At 38.2% G+C, this 22,737-nt stretch overlaps 1 protein-coding gene across 1 annotated transcript in view; it reads left to right on the forward strand.

Annotated features, from left to right (window-relative positions):
• XDH (xanthine dehydrogenase) overlaps positions 1-21,481 on the forward strand; it is a 58,838-nt gene extending 37,357 nt beyond the window's left edge. Inside the window, exons 23-37 of the mRNA XM_063304426.1 lie at positions 598-731; positions 1,400-1,487; positions 1,777-1,863; positions 3,551-3,742; positions 4,508-4,653; positions 6,031-6,112; positions 7,176-7,271; positions 10,832-10,960; positions 11,740-11,814; positions 13,122-13,174; positions 14,070-14,184; positions 15,181-15,246; positions 17,005-17,193; positions 18,362-18,529; positions 19,377-21,481. Of these exons, the coding sequence (XP_063160496.1) occupies positions 598-731; positions 1,400-1,487; positions 1,777-1,863; positions 3,551-3,742; positions 4,508-4,653; positions 6,031-6,112; positions 7,176-7,271; positions 10,832-10,960; positions 11,740-11,814; positions 13,122-13,174; positions 14,070-14,184; positions 15,181-15,246; positions 17,005-17,193; positions 18,362-18,529; positions 19,377-19,427 (1,671 nt within the window). The 3' untranslated portion in view covers positions 19,428-21,481. The remainder of the gene's footprint in view (positions 1-597; positions 732-1,399; positions 1,488-1,776; positions 1,864-3,550; positions 3,743-4,507; positions 4,654-6,030; positions 6,113-7,175; positions 7,272-10,831; positions 10,961-11,739; positions 11,815-13,121; positions 13,175-14,069; positions 14,185-15,180; positions 15,247-17,004; positions 17,194-18,361; positions 18,530-19,376) is intronic.
• Positions 21,482-22,737: the final 1,256 nt, after the last annotated feature.

A 22,737-nucleotide genomic window follows, 5' to 3' on the forward strand; every position in this document is an offset into this window, starting at 1 on the left:
TGCCAAATGTACATATGCGATTATATGCTAAACTAGTAATTAAGTAGTACGTACTTATGTAGTATTAAGTCAATTTTGTATTTACCTGAAAGGAAAATGATTCTGATTTAACACAGTGCCTCCACAAAGGAAGATTAGAAAGAAAAAAAAGATTGTGAATACAGACAAAAGTCTTGAATGGTCCTCCACATTTCTATTTTGTCAACAAAGATTCTCTACTTCCACTGAAACCAGCCCTGGATACTTCATAATCTGTACTTGGTTATGTATTTGCATATATCTGCATACATACATATAAAACACTTTCTTATACACAAACTACCTGCTAACATGTGCACGCATGCATCCACATCCACATCCTCCCATCAAGAACCTGAAAATCTGGCCTCAGGAAATATAAATCTATGCATGCTTATTGATAGTAAATCTCACTGATTTCAATAGTTCTTCCTGTCAGGAAATATGCATAGGCTACTGTTATGCTGGGAATGGACTTATTTAGCTCAATTTCTCTGTTTACAAACAATTGTGTACAGAAAGAGAACTATTTCTATGTAGGCTAATATATGGTTGAATTATTTTAAATTATTGTTTTAGGATCTTGTTGCTAAAGCTTTAGGAGTCCCTTCTAATCGAATTGTGGTTCGTGTGAAGAGAATGGGAGGAGGATTTGGAGGGAAAGAGTCCAGAAACATTATTCTGTCTACAGTTGTTGCAGTAGCTGCTTCAAAGTAAGTTCTAATGAATGGACCCTCAATATGGCTACTTCAGTCTTTAATGTGAAGTTAAAGCTTCTGTTTCTTATGGAAGATCAAGAAAATGGATTTGTTTGTGGCCCAGAACCTCTACCTGTCCCTTTTCAGGGTTATTGCCTTCCTCTGTTTGCCACATAGAAATTCAAAACTCTGCTATAATTCGGTTGCGGCCTTCAACGTCAAGCTGGAGAAACTTACTTTCGTTGCATATTTGTAGATTTATATATTATATTCTGTGCCCTTTAGAATTAGATTCATAAATGTCAAAATAACATCCTTTTCAGTACCAGCTCTTGGTCTCTAGAGAAGCCTGTCTTGTGCTTTATTTAATGTCCTTTTGACACTAGGCAAAACTTTACCTTTTCCTTCCTGGTTGTTTCAATTATATGATGATTTCGTACAGCTTTAGATCTCTCTCTCTCTCTCTCTCTCTCTCAAATTTAACTTGCTTTTAGAAAATATGGGTGGGACTTCTAGTGGGTTTGGGGTGATCCGTGTATGCTCTATAGCTGAGGGAATGCTGGAATGGAAAAGGCTTGCTCACAAATGAAAGCACTTGGGAAAGAGCCTTCCACGTCATTCTCTGATATAAATTGTTACTGTGACGTCCTTGCAGTAGGTTCACTCTCAGCCTAATTCTACAGGACGGGCTGCCCAGTACGATGCATGCTTGATCGAGATGAAGATATGTTGATTTCTGGTGGAAGACATCCATTTTGGGCACAGTATAAGGTAAATAAAAATTATTTTTCAGAAGATTATACTCTTGATGAGTGAAACAATGCACTTTTCGGTCCATATTCTGGAGCAAGTAATGTATAAAAAGAACGAATATACTTCCCATTCTAAATTCTTGACAATTAGCTAGGAACTGTCTTTTTCATGTAAAGACTAGTCAACTAACAATAGCTTTCACGAAGGCCTGTTTTTCAACACTAAATGACTCAGTTAAATGAATATCAGAATATCTGTAACTGGTGTAATTGAATTCTACAAAATGGTTATTTTCTGCTTTTCCCAGGTTGGCTTTAAGAAAAATGGAAGGATTACTAGCCTAGATGCATCATATTACTGCAATGGAGGAAATTCTGTTGATCTTTCTCATGGGGTAATTGGAAAACACTGTCTACTCTGATTCTTTTGAACCAACTTCAATCGGTATAGGAATGAGCAAGCTTTTTGAGTTCCATGGAATTCTTTGTCTGGTAGAATGGGGAAATTGCAAGGATAACTTAGATTAAAATAGCAACAATGATAAATATACAGTGTATACAAGGGCAAAATATTAATCAGAGGGTTAGAAGTTAAGAGGACTTGACCCCTAAATTGGGTCTGATGGAACACATCAAGGAAAGCTTAATGATGTTGAAGTTTATTTGGCTTCCTGAGGTCAGTGATACCAGGAATCCACATAGATTTTGGGAATCCAGGCTAGGTTCCTCAGAAAGTGAAGAGAGTGCTTGAGATTAATAAAGTCTCACCAATAAAGGTATGATGTAACATTGGAGCTCTATCTGCATGCATAATATCCCATGTATGTGTATGCATATGTTTATGTCACACAGTTGTAGTGCCTGGATAGGAGGAGTGACCAGAAGTAGGAAAGAGAGGCAAAATCTTTGCCTCAGTTTGGCTCCTTTTCATCGTCTAGTCGTGGTGTGACAATTCCTTCCTGCCTCGCTCCGAACTGGCTTTACAATCTATGGATTTTGGAATTATTTCTTTAAAAAATTCACCTGTCATCTTATCACAGTTTCTATTTGCTAGGAAGGGAGACAGAGAACAACTTCTTATAGGGGAAAGAGTAGGAATGGCACAAGCAGCAGGACAGAGGGGAAATAACAACTGCAAGATCTGGAAAAGAAAATATGAAAATGGGCACACCGAATATTTTATTCAAACATTCCAAACTCACCCTTTTTCCCCTAAGTCGTTATCTATCTTACCTACCTACCTACCTACTTTATATCTACCTACCTACCTACCTACCTACCTACTGTATATCTATCTATCTACCTACCTACCATCTGTCTGTCTGTCTCTCTCTCTCTCTACATACTGTACATACATACATAGGCAAACATGAAAATATAATGGAAAATGGAGCTTATAAAAAATGTGGAGCAGAAAACAAATGTGCAAGGGAAACCTTCCATATTCAGTCTCATCCACATTACCTCTTACTAAATTGCCCCATTCTGAAATTATTTTTTATTAAAGAAGTACATCAAATCTTCATTACATGGCTTTACATGCTACAAATTATTTGTCCCCAAAACTTCGCCAGTTGGGGTTGTTTTGGAATTTGATGCAGTGAGGCTTTTTCATAAGACAATAATGTTTCACATCTGTTTTAAATTCAACATTGCTCATAAATGGGGTATATCAAGTCAGGCCCTATAGACAATTTATTATATATATTACATTAAATGTTTGGATGGGTTGCCATTTTCTTCTGAATGCTTCCTTACTTGTTTGATGCATGACCTTTGAACGTTCCCAAGTATAGTAACATTTGCTCTGAAAAAAAGAATGTTAAAATTAATAAAATATATTGTGATTGCCTATGGGGCCTGACTTTTGGCACACCTTGTATTATTATTATTATTATTATTATTATTATTATTATTATTATTATTATTATTATTATTATATTTTCTGCCATTGGTATGTATGCAGAAAATCTGTCAGTTCATAACTGTTGGAGCAACCTATAAGTATAGAATCAGGAATGACAGCAAGGAAGAAAAAACCCCATAATTTATTTGTTTATTTATTTTTAAATTGATTCCCAGGTTATGGACAGGGCTGTGCTTCACATGGACAATACCTACAACATCCCTAATATCAGAGGTATTGGCGTAATCTGTAAAACGAACTTGTCCTCCAACACAGCCTTCCGTGGATTTGGGGGTCCTCAGGGAATGATGATTGCTGAGTGCTGGATGAGTGAGATAGCCTTGAAGTGTGGGCTGCCAGCAGAAGAGGTATGTGCTGAGATACAATTTTCCAGAAAGCATGTCATGATACTCTCCTAATTTCTTGCATCTGTCAGAACTTTCACAATTCCCTCTTTCGTTAAAGCAGTGGGCCATCATTTCTTCCTTGGACTTGGTATGCCCATCTGGCCTTGAGGAAAAGGAGAGAATTGGATGCCCTTCCCTTCTTGTCTATAGCTGCAGCATTCCTTTTTGGAAACTGTCAGTCTGGTGGGAGGCTGGTGCCAGCTCTCCCCTCCTTTATGCTCCTCTTTTTGAATTCCAAACCCTTGTTTTCTCAAGTCTTTGCAATGTTCTTGGATACCACTAGACTTCCAGCATTCAGTGTACACCCACCTCCTTATCCTTAGTCTGTTCTAGCTTGATAAACATTATTTTCACCTGCCTTGGAGTTAGGGGGCTGGGTCATGTGGCCAGAGGGACCACATATGCCATTTATTCCTATCAAATGCTGTCAAGGAAAAAGAAATTAGTGCATACATTCTTCATGTATTTCTACTGCACCTGATTTCATCACTGATGATGATAATCAGACTGTTTCATGAGTTGGATGTAAAAACCTTATTAGGTATCATGGGGATTGTGTCCCATTCCTTTATTCTACTGAATATTTATGGGGTGATGAACATGTTTTGCTTAAGAAGCTCTGTTTAGGATTAGTGTTCAATATTTGTTAAAGTTCTACTTGTTCTTTTAAAAGATCCTAGCTATTTCAAAACTGAAGTCTGTCCATTTGTCTTTTGTTCTGAAAAGGTGCAAAAAATCAATCTGTATAATGAAGGAGATCTAACCCATTTTGATCAAAAACTTGAGGGGTTCACCTTAAGAAGATGTTGGGAAGAGTGCCTTACAAATTCCAATTTTCATTCCAGAAGAATAGCCATTGAGGAGTTCAACCAGTGAGTGTCTTATTTCTACAGACAATTTCTGATTTTACTGTAATCTGGAATCAACTGTCTCATCTGGATTATTTTCATTCTGAAGGTTGCCGTGCAGTCTAAACTGACTGACAATGAAATTTGATACCCAGTTGTCTGAAATAAATTCTTTGCTAATTGAAGTGAATGGATTTGACAAAAGAATGTATGGACCTTTGTCAAAGTTCTAATTTGATTGCTGTATGTTTTATTTTACTGCATTATTCCTAAAACACACTTTATTGCTTTCATCATTGCAAGGCTAATTAATAAGGTAATTCAGACTACACACACACACACACACACACACACACACACACACACACACACATATATATATATATATATATATATATATATATATATATATATATATATTGCATGCATAATATAAGCACAAACACCCATTTCAGGGCACTTTAAGTTATTTCTTTTGGATTATATTCACACACACACAAACATGAGTGACAGAAAAATATGACATGCAAAACAGATAAAAATACATTTGGAACAAAAAATGAAGAGGAGCACAATATGCTGCATCATCACATTGCATTGGATTAAGCCATTCAGAAAACAATCTTGGTATATTACATCACAGTGACACCTGTTTCATTAACTGCTACAAACAGACTGGAATAGACTATCAATGTGATTCATAAAGAAACTTCCTGCAGCTTTCTCAATCATTCATACTATTTGTTTTTGAAGGATAATGCTGTCTATGGCTTCTTACAACCAGTGGCTGGAAACTGGACAGGGAGGGTGCAGAGGGCTAGCAAACCGGCACTAACAAAGCAATGTACAACTACTGTAGCAAATTTTATATTTCATATACTACTAGTACAAGGTCTCCTTGAATCTTGGCTTGTATCTGGGGCTAAATACAAATTATTCTCTCCCTCAAGGGGCTAGCTTTTATGGGTTTTGATCATTAGAGAATCACTCCCACTGTGGACTTAAAATAAAACATTGTTGATTAAATGAGATATGCTGCATTGGTTTATTATTCCAGTTCCCTATTAAATGCTGACAAAAGCTTTCAAAAATTCAGAGGTAAAAAGAAAAATAAATCAAGTTCAAAAGCAAAGGAAAAAAGGGGGAAAATCGTTGTGGTATACAGTACATACATATGTATATATTTAAGTTTGTATTCAACCAAGTTTGAACTTTAGGTGAAACCTTTTGCAAATTATATTCAGCAGTACAAGGTTGCCATCAGTAATTATGTTTCTTATTTATACAATTTACGGTCTGAATGCGAGATTTGTTTTGAACACAAGCTTGGAAAATAATGTCCTGTTTAGGATGAGTGCATTTGAAAGGGCATGTCCATTTGACACTCTTCTGTGTTCCCAGGCAGAATCGCTGGAAGAAGAGGGGCATGGCCATTCTTCCAACCAAGTTTGGGATCAGCTTTACAGTTCCTTTTCTGAATCAGGTTGGCAAGCATACTATTTATTACTCAGATAGCCCATGGGCACTGGTGGCCTTCTTCATATATAAATAGAATTCCCATGCTTCATGTGATAGTGGACTTCGGAAATAGTTTAACTGGAGAGCACACCAAACTTTTACAGTTATATTAGGATGGAGTCCATCTGAACTTTCAAAATGAACAGATGTCAGCCAAGAGCAGCAACTACCCTTATGATCTCATTTCCCAAAGTGCTGGACCAAAACTTTTAGTTTTCTGGTTGAAGCAAAAGATACTACTACCTCCCCCAGATGGCAAAATCTTACTTCAGCACTAATGTAAGGACAGCATCCTCCATCATACCGGAGAGCAGCAGACTAGAGGCATGGCATTCACATTTCTGTCTGCCAACACCTTGCACCTGTTGCCTGCCCAACCTTCTGCTGCTATATCTACTACCTGAAGGGGCTGCTTCACTCTGGCTGCTGCTAATTCAGATCTTCATAATCTAATAGTGTGTTGATCTGTGTAAAAAAAATTTTTTGAGCTTCAATTAAATATGAAACAACTTTGGCCAGTTACATGACTGCTCTAATAAATTCCAAAAACATGGGGACCCACATTAATATAGTCCCATCTCTCTATAAGTTGTGCTCTTGAGTTCAGTAATGAGTTGCCTGGTCATCCATGAGCTCAGTGTGATTCTCTGCAACAAGGAACCTTCCTCTATAGACTGAATGGCACAAAACATTCCACAGGGGTTTTAGCCCTGATAGTGCTCTACTGGTGAAGTAGGGTTCTATACCTGTTTGTATGTACGCTTCTGCTATATGTGTCTATATTGCCTGGATGAAGCAATACAGTTGACGATCAATGACAGTTGATAAACTTTCTTTCAAATAGGGACATGCTACATATGATTAAATTCCATAGAGCCTCTAATATTAGTAGTTTGGCAACTGTGATAATCAGATTGATTCCTAATGAATATATATGAAATATGGAAGACTATAGTTAAATATGTACCCCAGAGACAATAATATTTCAAATAGATCTTAACAATTCATTTCTCTAATTTTGGTGATAGGCTGGTGCACTGGTACATGTTTACACTGATGGTTCGGTGTTGCTCACGCATGGTGGGACTGAGATGGGTCAAGGGCTGCACACCAAGATGATCCAGGTAAATTGGGAATGTATATATAACAGCTTCAGCAAAGGATCGTTACCTTGTCGTGGTGCTGGAGCTTGAGCACCTCAATGATGCCATGAGCTAAACCGTGAAGGGCCACCCAAGATGGGAAGGTCATGACAGAGAGGTCAGACTAAATGCGATCCCTGGGGAAGGTAATGGCAACCCACCTCAGTATTCTTGCCGTGAAAACTAAATGGATCAGTACAACCAGAGATATGTCGGTATACCATCGGAAGATGAGACCCCCAGGTCGGAAGATGGTCAAAATGCTACTGGGGAGGAACAGAGGATGAGCTCAACTAGCCCCAGACGTGATGACGCAGCTAGCTCAAAGCCGAAAGGACGGCTAGCGGCCGACGGTGCTGGTGGTGAACGGCGAATCCGATGTTCTAAGGATCAACACACCATCGGAACCTGGAATGTAAGATCTATGAGCCAGGGCAAATTGGATGTGGTTATTGGTGAGATGTCAAGATTAAAGATAGACATTCTGGGCGTCAGTGAACTGAAATGGACTGGAATGGGCCACTTCACATCAAATGACCACCAGATCTACTACTGCGGACAAGAGGACCACAGAAGAAATGGAGTAGCCTTCATAATTAATAGTAAAGTGGCTAAAGCAGTGCTTGGATACAACCCAAAAAACGACAGAATGATCTCAATTCGAATTCAGGGCAAGCCATCTAACATCACAGTGATCCAAATATACGCCCCAACCACAAATGCTGAAGAAGCTGAAGTAGAGCAGTTCTATGAGGATCTGCAGCACCTACTGGACAACACGCCTAAAAGGGATGTTATTTTCATCACAGGAGACTGGAATGCTAAGGTGGGCAGTCAAATTACACCTCGAATTACAGGTAAGTATGGCCTAGGAGAACAAAACGAAGCAGGACACAGGCTGATAGAATTTTGCCAAGACAATTCACTCTGCATAACAAACACTCTCTTCCAACAACCTAAGAGACGGCTTTATACATGGACTTCACCAGATGGACAACACCGAAATCAGATTGATTACATCCTTTGCAGCCAAAGGTGGTGGACATCTGTACAGTCGGTAAAAACAAGGCCTGGAGCTGACTGTAGTTCAGATCACGAACTTCTTCTTGCACAATTTAGGATCAGACTAAAGAGATTAGGGAAGACCCACAGATCAGCTAGATATGAGCTCACTAATATTCCTAAGGAATATGCAGTGGAGGTGAAGAATAGATTTAAGGGACTGGACTTAGTAGATAGGGTCCCGGAAGAACTCTGGACAGAAGTTGGCAGCATTGTTCAGGAGGCGGCAACAAAATACATCCCAAAGAAAGAGAAAACCAAGAAGGCAAAATGGCTGTCTGCTGAGACACTAGAAGTAGCCCAAGAAAGAAGGAAAGCAAAAGGCAACAGTGATAGGGGGAGATATGCCCAATTAAATGCAAAATTCCAGAGGTTAGCCAGAAGAGATAAGGAATTATTTTTAAACAAGCAATGCGCGGAAGTGGAAGAAGACAATAGAATAGGAAGGACAAGAGACCTCTTCCAGAAAATTAGAAACATTGGAGGTAAATTCCAGGCCAAAATGGGTATGATCAAAAACAAAGATGGCAAGGACCTAACAGAAGAAGAAGAGATCAAGAAAAGGTGGCAAGAATATACAGAAAACCTGTATAGGAAGGATAACAATATCGGGGATAGCTTTGACGGTGTGGTCGGTGAGCTAGAGCCAGACATCCTGAAGAGTGAGGTTGAGTGGGCCTTAAGAAGCATTGCTAATAACAAGGCAACAGGAGACGACGGCATCCCAGCTGAACTGTTCAAAATCTTGCAAGATGATGCTGTCAAGGTAATGCATGCTATATGCCAGCAAATTTGGAAAACACAAGAATGGCCATCAGACTGGAAAAAATCAACTTATATCCCCATACCAAAAAAGGGAAACACTAAAGAATGTTCAAACTATCGAACAGTGGCACTCATTTCACATGCCAGTAAGGTAATGCTCAAGATCCTGCAAGGTAGACTTCAGCAGTTCATGGAGCGAGAATTGCCAGATGTACAAGCTGGGTTTAGAAAAGGCAGAGGAACTAGAGACCAAATTGCCAATATCCGCTGGATAATGGAAAAAGCCAGGGAGTTTCAGAAAAACATCTATTTCTGTTTTATTGACTATTCTAAAGCCTTTGACTGTGTGGACCATAACAAATTGTGGCAAGTTCTTAGTGGTATGGGGATACCAAGTCATCTTGTATGCCTCCTGAAGAATCTGTATAACGACCAAGTAGCAACAGTAAGAACAGACCACGGAACAACAGACTGGTTTAAGATTGGGAAAGGAGTACGGCAGGGCTGTATACTCTCACCCTACCTATTCAACTTGTATGCAGAACACATCATGCGACAAGCTGGCCTTGAGGAATCCAAGGCTGGAGTTAAAATCTCTGGAAGAAACATTAACAATCTCAGATATGCAGATGATACCACTTTGATGGCTGAAAGCGAAGAGGAACTGAGGAGCCTTATGATGAAGGTGAAAGAAGAAAGTGCAAAAGCTGGTTTGCAGCTAAACCTCAAAAAAACCAAGATTATGGCAACCAGCTTGATTGATAACTGGCAAATAGAGGGAGAAAATGTAGAAGCAGTGAAAGACTTTGTATTTCTAGGTGCAAAGATTACTGCAGATGCTGACTGCAGTCAGGAAATCAGAAGACGCTTAATCCTTGGGAGAAGAGCAATGACAAATCTCGATAAAATAGTTAAGAGCAGAGACATCACACTGACAACAAAGGCCCGCATAGTTAAAGCAATGGTGTTCCCTGTAGTAACATATGGCTGCGAGAGCTGGACCATAAGGAAGGCTGAGCGAAGGAAGATCGATGCTTTTGAACTGTGGTGTTGGAGGAAAATTCTGAGAGTGCCTTGGACTGCAAGAAGATCCAACCAGTCCATCCTCCAGGAAATAAAGCCAGACTGCTCACTTGAGGGAATGATATTAAAGGCCAAACTGAAATACTTTGGTCACATAATGAGAAGACAGGACACCCTGGAGAAGATGCTGATGCTAGGGAGAGTGGAAGGCAAAAGGAAGAGGGGCCGACCAAGGGCAAGGTGGATGGATGATATTCTAGAGGTGACGGACTCGTCCCTGGGGGAGCTGGGGGTGTTGACGACCGACAGGAAGCTTTGGCGTGGGCTGGTCCATGAAGTCACGAAGAGTCGGAAGCGACTAAACGAATAAACAACAAAATATATAACAGCACTGTGCTGTTTTAATATATGCCTCACTTGTTCTTCTACTTACTTACTCTACTTACTCTATAATAACAGTTTCTGCAATCCAGCAAACCTCTTGACATGGAGAGATGAGATACCCCACTAAAATCTGGATTTTTTCCCTTATTTCCCTTGCTAAATTACAACTTGCGATTGATGTCTGATGGGAGGCAGGATTGGCTTGCTTGTTGAGAAAAGGAAAAAAAAAAGAGTTATCCATAGTGTTCTGTATCTCTGGGTTGTGGCCAGTGTAACATTTAACAATGAATCCAATGTTCTCTTTGTAGGTTGCCAGCAGGACTCTGGGGATCCCTACCTCTAAGATCTATATAAGTGAGACAAGCACCAACACAGTGCCAAATGCATCTCCAACAGCTGCTTCTGTCAGTGCTGATATCAATGGGATGGCTGTTTTTGTAAGGAATATTACTTACACATAATTTTGTGGCTCTCAGTTTGTAGCAGGGCCCCACTCCAAATGACTTGGCTTCACCGCCCAGAAATCTCCAAAAGGTGCTATCAGTGCAATATTTAATGTGAAAGGAAATGGTTAAATAAGTGATGGAGTCCCATTACCTATATGTTGGTGGAAAAGACCTTTGCCCGAGACCCTGGAATTCCTCTGCTGCTCAAAATAGCGACATTAGGAATGATAAATGTCTGGTTGTTCTGGTCATCCATTCCATGGATACTTAACTTGAGATAAACAATGATACAATAACAGATGACTCTAAAGTATCTCTGAGGTATCTTTCCACAACCTGTTATCCTCCAGATGTGTTGGATCAAATTCTAATTTTTGGATTTCGTGGCCAAGGGCTAGAATTCTGGGAATACATCTGTGAGTTACCGTCCCACAAAGATTAGAAAAGTTTGACTCACACAATCATTGCTGCTAGCACTAGTCTGTCTGGCTTGGGAGTCCAAGAAACAATTTATCTGGTTTGCACTATAAAAGGGAGCATAGTGAGCATCTCTGAGCAGATTTTGTTTTAGGATAAAAGTATATGAGCAGAGAAGCTGCTGCTTTAAAGTATCTGACATGGCAATTTTAAATCTACAATAGGTCATTATATGTTTATTCATTTGAGGTCAGTTTCAGACAAATAAAAATATGTAGACTTATTTGCAATCTGCAGGCAGAGTAGAGGTTATCTTTGTAACAATTTTTTCTGTGCTTTGGATTATTTTTTAGAACGCTTGCCAGACCATCTTAAAACGATTGGAGCCATTCAGATGTGCTAACCCAAAAGGATCATGGGAAGATTGGGTATGTTTTCATCCAGTACAAATTAAATTTTTGAAGTATAGCGTAAATGTGCTACCTATACACTATCCATACTTTCTGCTCTGGTAAAGGACTACATGGGTTAGTAAGAAGACTGACTAACATTCTAGCAACTTTTCTGCTACATGTCTAACAGGCATGGTAAGCTCTGCAAGATTTACAAAGGATACCTGAAATTCTACAGGCAGGCTACTATACTTCTCAAGTGAAATCACTTGTAACATTGCAAATTCTAAGCAGCTTTACCCCATGCTACTTTTTCTTAACTGCTTGGTATATCATTGTATTGTTGTGGTCATATTGCATTTTGATTCTGCACTAACATTGTATGGCAGCCTTCCCCAACCTGGGCATCTTCCAGATATGTGGAGTTTTGTGGAACTTAACTTCTAGAATTCCCTAGCTGTAAGGCTGACAATTCATGTCACTGTGGTCTACACAGGGTGTATCCTGTTCAAGGTGTGATGGTGGTAAATGTGCCCTGTTCTATATTTTTATCTGTTACAGGATGGTAAGGTTGCTTACCATCAATTAATCAAGCTTAACTCCTGGTGATACATCCATGCAGCTTTCTTGGCATGATATGGAAACAGTTTCCCACTGCCTTTCAATTTCCCAGTCTAGCCTACAGCCCTGGACTTTCCAAACAGTCCCCCATACATGTACTAATAAAGGCCAATGCAACTTAGATTTCTATGTCAGCCATGTTTAGCCTGATGTTGCCATCTAGCTTGTCTAGAGCATGTAACAGTATCAGTACAGAACAAGGCTGCCCATAGTTTTGAGTTAGCAAGTGTAAAAACACAATTATAAGCCATTTCAGTATTTAGCAATGCAGTCCTGTACATTTCTATTCAGAAGGAAATCCCATTCAGTTCTATGGAACACCCTTCTAGGTAAAGAGAAATGGTGAGGAAGTAGACGTGTAGTCCTTCAGATGCTGTTGAATTACAATTCCCAGTATTTTTCCACATTTGCTGCAGCTATTTGGAATTGTAGACAAGCAACAACTGGAGGGCCGTAGGCTACGTGCCTCAGGATATCGGACTGCAGTCTCAAATAGCCTTTTGTCTATGGTGATTTTGAGCAAAGATATATGTATGTTTTTGAAAGTTGAGCATTACTAGTTGAGAGGAAGTTTGTTTTTTATTGTAATGTTTTGTTGATAATGATGTTTTCCTTTTTGAATGCTTGTGTTACTCAACAAAACACTTCCATTTTCCCCAGGATATTACAGTTATCCCAGTTTGAGAAACACTTAACAAGTATCTATATGCTTTTTTCACCAGGTGCTAGCAGCCTATCATGGTTGTGTGAGTTTGTCAGCTACAGGATTTTTTAGGTGAGTGAAACTATCAGAGAGAAGATCTGCAGAATGTCACAAGCTCTTGGCATTTGGGTATCATTTCTGCTGTTGGGGATTTATGTATAAGCTAATTTCATAAATGGGCTTATAATAAAAAAAAAGATGTCAAAGAGTTGTCTCTTATCTGCTTTCTACTAATATAATAAGCTTGTTAACTCCACTTACTCTTGAAATCCCAGACTGCAGTCTTGACTTGAGTCAAGATATTTGCATGCTCTAAATAGTACATAAGAATTAGGGAAAAATGGCTACATGTTTTTGTGGCTGAGTGCCAGAGGGGGAGGAGCAAGAATGCTGAAACAGAGAGAAATAAAATGGGTGCAGTTTATTTCATGAAACAACTGAAATAATTCCTCTACTCAGGCCCTCTCAGAATTCTACCTCCAGATTTTGAGGACTAGCTCTAAAGTGCAAATGTCTTGCTTTCAGTCCCTTGGTTAATAAGAATCACTGCTTTGATCCTCAGAATCCCCTATATTGCTTCACTCTAATAATTTTCAGTTATTCTGGCCTATCTAGGATTCCACTGGACTAAATCACAATTACTGATTTCACTGCAACGATAATAAATCTTTTCCTGCATACAAACATATCCCTTGCTATTTGCTTTCAGGGTAAGCAACATTGTGCAGAAAAATAAGAAACAGTAGGCCAAAGAGATTAAAGACATGAGATAAGCAAAAGAAAATGAAATATAGCTAATCTAGTTTACTCCTACACCATACACTATACTTCTCCATCCCTTTTTATCCTTACAAACCAACCTTGCTTTGACCACATTCATACACTGATTCATGCATTGCCTTTGGTATCTTATAATAACATCTCTGATGATTTTATATTTTCCTCCTTTCATTCTCTCTCTGTTAAGAATTCCTGATGTCGGCTATGACTTCTCGAAGAACGCAGGAAAGCCCTTCCATTACTTCTCCTATGGCGTTGCTTGTTCTGAGGTTGAGATAGACTGTTTGACTGGTGATCACAAGGCAAGCAGACTTACTGAACAGTTAAAAGCACTTCTTTGTTTTGATGTATGGAGGGACATTCTATATAGAAATTAGGAATGCATTTAATGGAGAAGTTATTCTTGGCTTTAGATTCATTCTTTCAAATCTTTCTCTCTGGGTTTATCCTTTACTAGGGTTATGTAGATCTTTTAAAACCCACTTATTGTATTTTGCTTTTGGTAGATTGGCAAAACTGGATATTTATTTATTTGTTTGTTTGTTTGTTTGTTTGTTTATTTATTTATTCAAATTTTGCTACCGCCCATCTCCCCCAAAAGAGGGACTCTGGGTGGTTTACAATAAAATTAAACTACAATTAAAATCCTATAAAAATAAAACAGTTTACAAATATAAAATACAATATAAATAAGCATAAAATATGAAAATCTGGGTATGAAATTGGCAAAACCACTTCCAAATTTGTGGTGGAATTTTTATAATCTTCTATATCTCTGATTTCTCTTTAATCATTGATTTCATAGTGATGGTAGATTTCCAGAGATATGAAGGCCATCCTGACACTTAAGTCCAAAGGGCTCTGGCTATTTGACTTTAAGGCCAAAGCAATGAATTCTGTAGTTCAGGATAACTTTTTAAATCACTAAGTATAGTATAGTATAGTATAGTATAGTATAGTATAGTATAGTATAGTAATAGTAATAGTAATAGTAATAGTAATAGTAATAGTAATAGTATAGTATAGTATAGTATAGTATAGTATAGTATAGTATAGTATAGTATAGTATAGGGATCGGGATCTGGGAGGCACACTGAGAGTTGCCTTGGCAACTTGGTGAATCAATATCTAGGCTGACTTTTGATCTGGACAGTTCCAGCTCAGATGAAAACTTTTCCCTTCTATGGAACACAGACCAGAAAACTTACGAAAGCATCAAGTCAAATGGTATCCATATTTAATTAATAATATGTGGTTAGCCTTGTGTTTGCTCAGTCTTTACTTGTTTCGATATTTAGAATCTTCGCACTGACATTGTGATGGACGTTGGCATCAGCCTGAACCCAGCTATAGATATAGGGCAGGTAAGCAGTACAAGTTGTCTGTACTCTGTGAACCTAAAATAAATGTGTATACAGACAGGCAGATTAAATTGGTTAATAAATAGCAAAAGGCTTGGTAAACAGCAGCAGTACTATGAACTAGGAACATAGGAAACTGTTAATTGCTAATTTATTATCAGGTTGCGTTTGCCTTCAGGTGTTTTGCACATGATGCATATCTTTATGCCAGCTGGAAAAAGGAAAATGGTTTGATGACTTCAAGTCACTTCATTACAATGTAGATTCATTTCAGAAAATACTCACATGTTTTGGAGAGACTGAACCTTCTATTTTAGAGTGCATTTCTTCATTTTAACCTGTGCTGCAATTCACCTAAATTACTGAATTCAGATATGTAGCCTAACCATGAGGTTTCCTGTACCAGCTAAATATAGTGCTGCAAACCCATTATTTAGTCATACAATCTGGTTGCATATATACATACTTGAGCTGGCAAATATTCAATATGTGGCAATATTACAGCTGCTCCTGGTTAACATTTTACTTATAACATTTATTATATTAGGTACCCTCCAAACATTATCTGCAGCTGTTTTTCTTGTACCGTAGATAAAAATTGTTTACAAGGACTTTTTCATTTATGTTTCATATTCTTAACCTTAAATTAACATTGCTTCTTTCATCTACAATATGACATTAACCTTGTTTGGATCTAATATTAATTATGCCTTAGCATGTGCCTCTGCATCCTCATGGGCTTCACCTATCTCTAGGAGAGATCAAAGGTTTTGATTCATCTTATCTATGATTTTGGGAAATAAGCCACCTTAAATATTTATGATCTTGGCTTATTTTTCTAAATAACTACAATTATTTAAATTAACTACAGTTTGGAGTTTGGGAACAAGCCCCATTCAGTGTTATCTAAGTCAAACCACTCACCATGCATGTCCTCAGGATAAATCACTTTTTCTGCCAACATTACTCAAATAACAAGTTTCCTTGTAGTAGTCACAGGTTCAGTGTAAATGCCTGCAGGAGGAATGCATATGCATATATGACCAAATGTGTGTAGCCCAGGATCCTGCAAACATTTACTCTGGATGTGCAAAAGCTTGTAGCAAAACTAACTTCCTTGGAGCATGTAGATACCTGGAGGGAAGCCAACCTTACCAGAGAAAATGGTAGGGAGTGGTGGAAAGGGGCTTATCTGAAATGCTTACTGTGAAAGTACTTCAGAGTCAGCATCTGTACAGACCACTTGGATCTGCCTTTCATGGCCATACCTGAGAGGAGTCTGAGACTTGGCATTTAATGCTAATTCAGTTTAGTATAACGCCCCAATGCATTAGCAAGCATGCAGTTTAAACCATTGCTTACAACAGATGGTAAAGTAATATATTTATTATTTATTAGTTGCTTTGCCACTCTTTTAAGCAACATACAGTGCAATTTACATAAGTGCCTGCAAAAACTGTTTTTCTTAAGCACAAAGGAATTGCAGTCTGGCTCTGAATTCTTTGGACTGAGCAGTCCAATCCAATTCTTGGATTGATGGGAAGGCTTCCATGCAGCTTTAATGAATCCAACGGGGCCTATTCCCAAGGACATGGGAATAGGTTTGCAGTCTTAATCAAGCATTTAGGAAGCTGGCCTAAGCATGCGTGCAGGAACCTGGCAACAGGTGGTTTTAACTCTTCCCATTTTGTCTTTCAGTTGTTATCAAAGGGGGAAAAGAGAAAGGAAAAGAAATAATTTGGACTTGATTTACTTTTGCAGATTGAAGGAGCATTTGTCCAAGGAATTGGGCTGTTTACCCTAGAGGAGCTGCGCTATTCCCCAGAAGGCAACTTGTATACCCGAGGGCCCGGAATGTACAAAATCCCTGCATTTGGTGACATTCCGTCAGAGTTCTATGTTTCTCTTCTCCGGGATTCTCCAAACAGCAAAGCCATTTATTCATCTAAGGTAAGTGTGTCATTGGGAGATAAATTTTTCCACTTTGTTAAAAATTTAGAGTTATAAGAAACATATTAAACATACATACAAGATAGAACACTGTTCTTCATGTCTTCTGTACTCCAGATATTTCATTACAAGTGGCAACATGGACCTTGCTTTGATTGCTTAAGTCAGTAACCGGAATACAGTCAAGTGTATTTTAGCTCATGCATACCACTGGGCTAATTCTATGCTAGATTGCAGAATATCTTTGTTTCTCCCTTTCTATTTGTGATTTTGCCTTGGTTTCTTTCTCTTACTCTCTCTTTGTTGTTGCATCTACCATTCTAAAACAGGCATTTAAAAAATGGGTAGCATTTATAGGACAGGGCAATGCTGAGGCAGCAACTTTTAGCTGGAGCATCAGTGTGTAATGATTTTCATACTTCTACACTGTGGAATATAAATGTTATATGTTTTCAGCTCTATTTATCTCTTCCATATTATCCTGCCTTAAAAGATTTTAATGACCGTACTGTAGGATGATCTGGAATTGCTCATTTTGTTTACTTGTGTTCCTGGGTGTAGAATGATTATTATATTGTAAATGTTTCTCCACTAATTAAGTACTGTTTGGCTGCATGCATAGAACACTTTAAATCCTATATGCAGCTTAACAAAATACCGTAGATAGCAGCCAAACCATATTATCGCTTAATGTGATGGTCTGGTCCATAAAACATGCTGAACCACAAACTATGCAACTCCGTTTGAGCTCAGTTTAGTGTGTTTTACAAACCTAATTTCTCTAATTAAATATTATATCAAATCAATAGTGCCACTGGCTGAAAGGAAAAGGGGTGAAGGAAGGAAATGTTGCCATGAGTCCTGCCAAGAAACCCCTTCCATGTGATCAGGAAACATTTATCTTCTCCAAATCCACACTCTTACAAGATTGTCCCCATTGGTTGCATATAAAAGGAATGGTGCATCCGCAAGTTAGCTGGTGATGTCATAGTAGTACAACAGTGAAAAAAGCAAATTATACACCAAAGATACATTTTTCCATCACTGTACCTAGTAATTCCACAGAATGTGGTCCAATGAAATCAGTAAGGATATGTGATATGTACACCTTGCTGTAGGCTGAGAATAAGTTGTTGATGCAACATTGCATGCTCTTTTATCTTCATAGGCTGTGGGTGAGCCTCCATTGTTCTTGGCAGCCTCCGTATTTTATGCCATCAAAGATGCAATTGTCTATGCAAGGGAAGAATCTGGATTGAAAGAGTCATTCAGATTAGACAGTCCAGCTACTCCAGAGAGAATACGTAATGCTTGTGTTGATGCCTTCACTAAACTGGTAAGTTAATTTATCTCCTTTGCTCCTCTGGAGTATAATTCATTGATCATTAGATTAACATGAACCAGGAGCCAGCTTTGAATACATTTTCACTGGCAATGGCTTTCCCTAACACTTAGTGATTACAACATTTAACAATTGTATGGTGCTCTTTAGGATGTATGATCTTGGAATCTTCACCATAAACTTATAAACTAGATCTCCTAGGGAGTCTATGGGAGAAGCAAGATTTGAACCAAAGATTTCTGATTTGTACCTTAGTCTCTTAGCCAGTACACTGAAGTACACTTTTTCTGAAATAAGAGTTTTTGAGAAGTTTGCCAATGCAGTCATGTATATTAAGGAAAAGTTCATTAAAAATGCAGATATTAATGAAAATAATGCACCACAATACATTCTGTTACAAAAATTATTTGCAAAAACTTTAAACATCAGGTAAAATTGCAAACAAAATTGCATATGTTTAGAGAAATGTGCACCAAAATTCATACAATTTTAGTACAATTTTTTAAAAAAGGTTTCAAGATCAGTGAATTGAATTCAACATACTGTAGCTACAGAAATTACTATGAGAAAACAAAATTAACAGCTTTCCTCATCCTTAAAAATGACTCTTGCCCGATGAAACCCAGTATTGTTGGTGCTCTTCAGGACTTCAGGCAGAAGCTATTTTTCAGCCCTACCTGGAAATGCCAGAAATTGAAGTTGGAATGTTTGATATGCAAATCTGAAATTAGATGTATTCTACAACTTAGCATCTCTAAAAAATATCAGATTTGGGAATAGGGATAGATATTTGAAACCAAAGCACCTATAATTTGTCCCTATCTCATTTTTTATTTTTTAGTGTCCACCTGCAGAACCAGGAACTTTCAAACCATGGTCTGTGAGAGTGTGAATGAAGACATCTCTACAAATTATCTCCACTCATTAAACTGGTTTTGCCTCCAGGGACCAAAACAAAGCAGCACCTCCAAGCTGAAACCAGAATTGTATTTCACGTCTACCCTGCTGATTGATAAAACTTTATAATCCAATTGTGGAATCATCAGTTGGCCAAGAAAAGTGTTATTTTTAATGGATTATTGCTGGGTTGTAAATGTAACAAAGGCAGAGAGAAAATGACTTTTCTTTCTGTGAACTGAAAGTTTGCAATGGTTCATTTAAGCTTGCAGCAAAGATCAGGGAAACACAATCTATGTATATGTTCACTTTTCAAGTGCAATCATGGCATCCAGTCTCAAAAATGCTACTTTAGCTGATTTGATGCAACCAATTAATCATCATCTTCACATCTCATTTCTTCTTAATCTTTTGGATGGATGACTGAAGATGGTAAGACAGTGAGGAGAGGCACTTGTTTCATTTTCCTTTTGCGTACTAAGGATGAGAGAAGTAGTTTAATGGCTAACTGAGGCACTTTCAACCTCTGCTTTCAGTTTCCTGTTCTCTCAAATTTGCTAGAGTGAAATCAGAGTTGTCCCCTTAGCTAGAGTGGGAGAATCACCCCAGGCAGGAGATGCGAGGCCCATTACAATCCAATACCTAATTAAACCCCATGGGTTTAAGATCCATTGAGCTCAGTGGGACTTACTTTTGAGTAGATATATACAGGATATCAGTAACCTATATGTGGATATATCATAGAAAGCTGTTTTTCTCACAACTTATGGTGCTTTATCTTTATTAGTTTTGTCAAAAAATGGATAGGCTACACCGAGGATTGTGGGATTGCATAAAAGCACAATTTGTGGAGACTTATTGGAGAGTACTGTCTTCCCATATTTTGCAATATAGTGTTTGTTTAGACAAACACTACGCTACATTGATATTTATTTTTTTTCATTTTGTCCATTCCATGCTATGATATTTTTGTGTGGAGGCTATTAAAGCATTTTAGGGTTATTATTATTGTTGCATTCTGTACTCACAGTGAACATGTCCCCAAATCCATAAATTTTAAAATGAATAACATAAAATGAAATACATTGTAAATGTAAACATATTTTCTATAGATAATAGTTAATGAGCCCTCAAATATTAGAGAAATGGGAAGAACCCTGGAAGTTGGTCATACTAGCTCCATGACAGATGAAGAAAGGTCCTGGCAAACTGGCTGGACCTGTTCCCTGAAGATGAGTCAGTTCATAATATACTAGAACGGTCTGAAAGCCATATACTCACCATATAACTCACTTGCACTCCATTTCTCCCACATCAAATCCCATTGCACTCCTTGTGCTATATAGCTCCTTACAGTCTTTTAGGGTCTGAACCAGTGTCAGTTAATGCAAATTCATTTCCAAATATTCAGAAACCAGGAAATGGTATCATTCAAAGATCCTTTGCCTTGTGCTCTTGGGATGCGGTTTCTTGTTGATACCAAGAAAATTATATGAAAGCAATGTGTGGTCCCTAGAATAGAGAAACAAGAACATGCAACATTTTACTGCTTTCTAAGAAAAGAAATGAGTCAAAAGTGAGTACATTCACGAGCACTGACAATCCAAACCTTGAATGGACCAAATGCAGACTCATTTTAATGTAATTCCCACTGATTTCAGTAGGTGTACTCTAAGTATGAATAAACTGTAATCCAACCTGGTGTTTTTCCAAGTGGTTGCTCAGTAGAGTAATATGATACAACCATGCTGATTATTAAATGACCTTGTGGTACTATTTAATAATAAGGTAAAATACATTGGTTGCAACTATTGTTCATCATTTACTAATGAATATTTAGTATTTGGTGCTGACAGTTATCATTTTGTTTTCTGATGGAAGAAAGAATGGGTTGATTATTCCACAGTGCTATCAATGTCCTGACTCCTCTAGTTGCTCTAATTTTGATGCATGAGATGGGCAAATCATGGTGTATTATTAGGCCAGTGATCAATTGCTGCCTCTTCCTTCTGCCTCCATTTTTTTTTTTTTTTTGGTGGCAACTGGGATCTATCACCATCCTGGGGTTGACCTTGGCAATGATGCTGTGTTACCGTTTAGGATGAGATTTTCCTTTAGGCCTGTAGCTGCAATTCACTTCAATCAGGCATTTTGTACCGTAGAAGTGACACTATTCTTGAGGCATTTGATGTTGCTCTGATGACCACCTCTAAAACACCCAGTATCTGAAGTCATGGGCAGAACCTCTTCTGATTATTGAAAGTGTTGGGTGAGGCTGTTGAGTGACATGAAGTAAAGCAATGCAGTTGTTCTCACTTCAGTCGTAAGAAGTGGGTGTGTGTGTTACTTCATGAGGCACCTTCAAAGACCTGTTGAAGAAAAAGACCATTTTGAAGCCCTACTTTTCTGTTTCTTATTCACTGAATTTATTGTGAAAACCCCATCCCTTGGGTGATCCCTAGTTTCGGAGAAAGAAAAAGTTGTCACTGGCCTGTTTTAAGAGCTAACAAAGTCTGTAATACTTAGCTCATAAAATGTGATGCTAAGCAAGGATACAAATTTGATGTATCTGCTGTATGATATTTTGCAAAAGAAGCAGTAGCTATTAGTAACATCTTGTTGTTAATGATTGTTCACAAGAAGGCTACTTTTCCAGGAAGCATGCAGGTTAATTTTAACTGCATACATTACAGACATTTCTGAATGAGCTTACTCTTTTATGATCAATCTGGATGTCTGCTCTAAAGGAAACATTTTGAAAAATAAATATGCTTTTAAAATGCTTTTGTTGTTTCTACACCATGTTATAATGACTGAGAGCACACATAGCTTCTCTCCTTTCTGGATATTTGCCTGGAACAACCTTGAATGCCTTGAAAGGCAGAAGGTTTTCTCCTCTCCAGTAGCCTCTCCAAATGCAGCACTTTGCTCCCTCCCCCGAAATATGAAAATCAAACATTCTCATTTATGGGAGAAAGTATTTGATAGAATGTATGTTGGGGAAGCTAAAGCTGCCTTCATCCCTGAGGATTACAGTCACTGGGAATCAAATGTTGTCTTCTCCACACAACTCCAGTCTGGATTCTACTTCTTAGACATTGCCAAAATGTAGGGACCAAATATGGGCCATTAGTTTGTATCACCATTGAATCATCCAGTCATACAACTGGAAAGGGTCTCAATAGTCATCAGATCCAGTAATATACTGTATTGCTCCTATGCTGAAAGCTGTTCCTCCACATACAGTATTTTAATAGTTTCAGAAGTCAAATTTAAAATGCTTCTGATTTTTATATCACCTCTAG

The sequence above is a fragment of the Candoia aspera genome, chromosome 1 (assembly GCF_035149785.1).
Source record: "Candoia aspera isolate rCanAsp1 chromosome 1, rCanAsp1.hap2, whole genome shotgun sequence".
In the NCBI taxonomy this organism is placed as follows: domain Eukaryota; kingdom Metazoa; phylum Chordata; class Lepidosauria; order Squamata; family Boidae; genus Candoia; species Candoia aspera.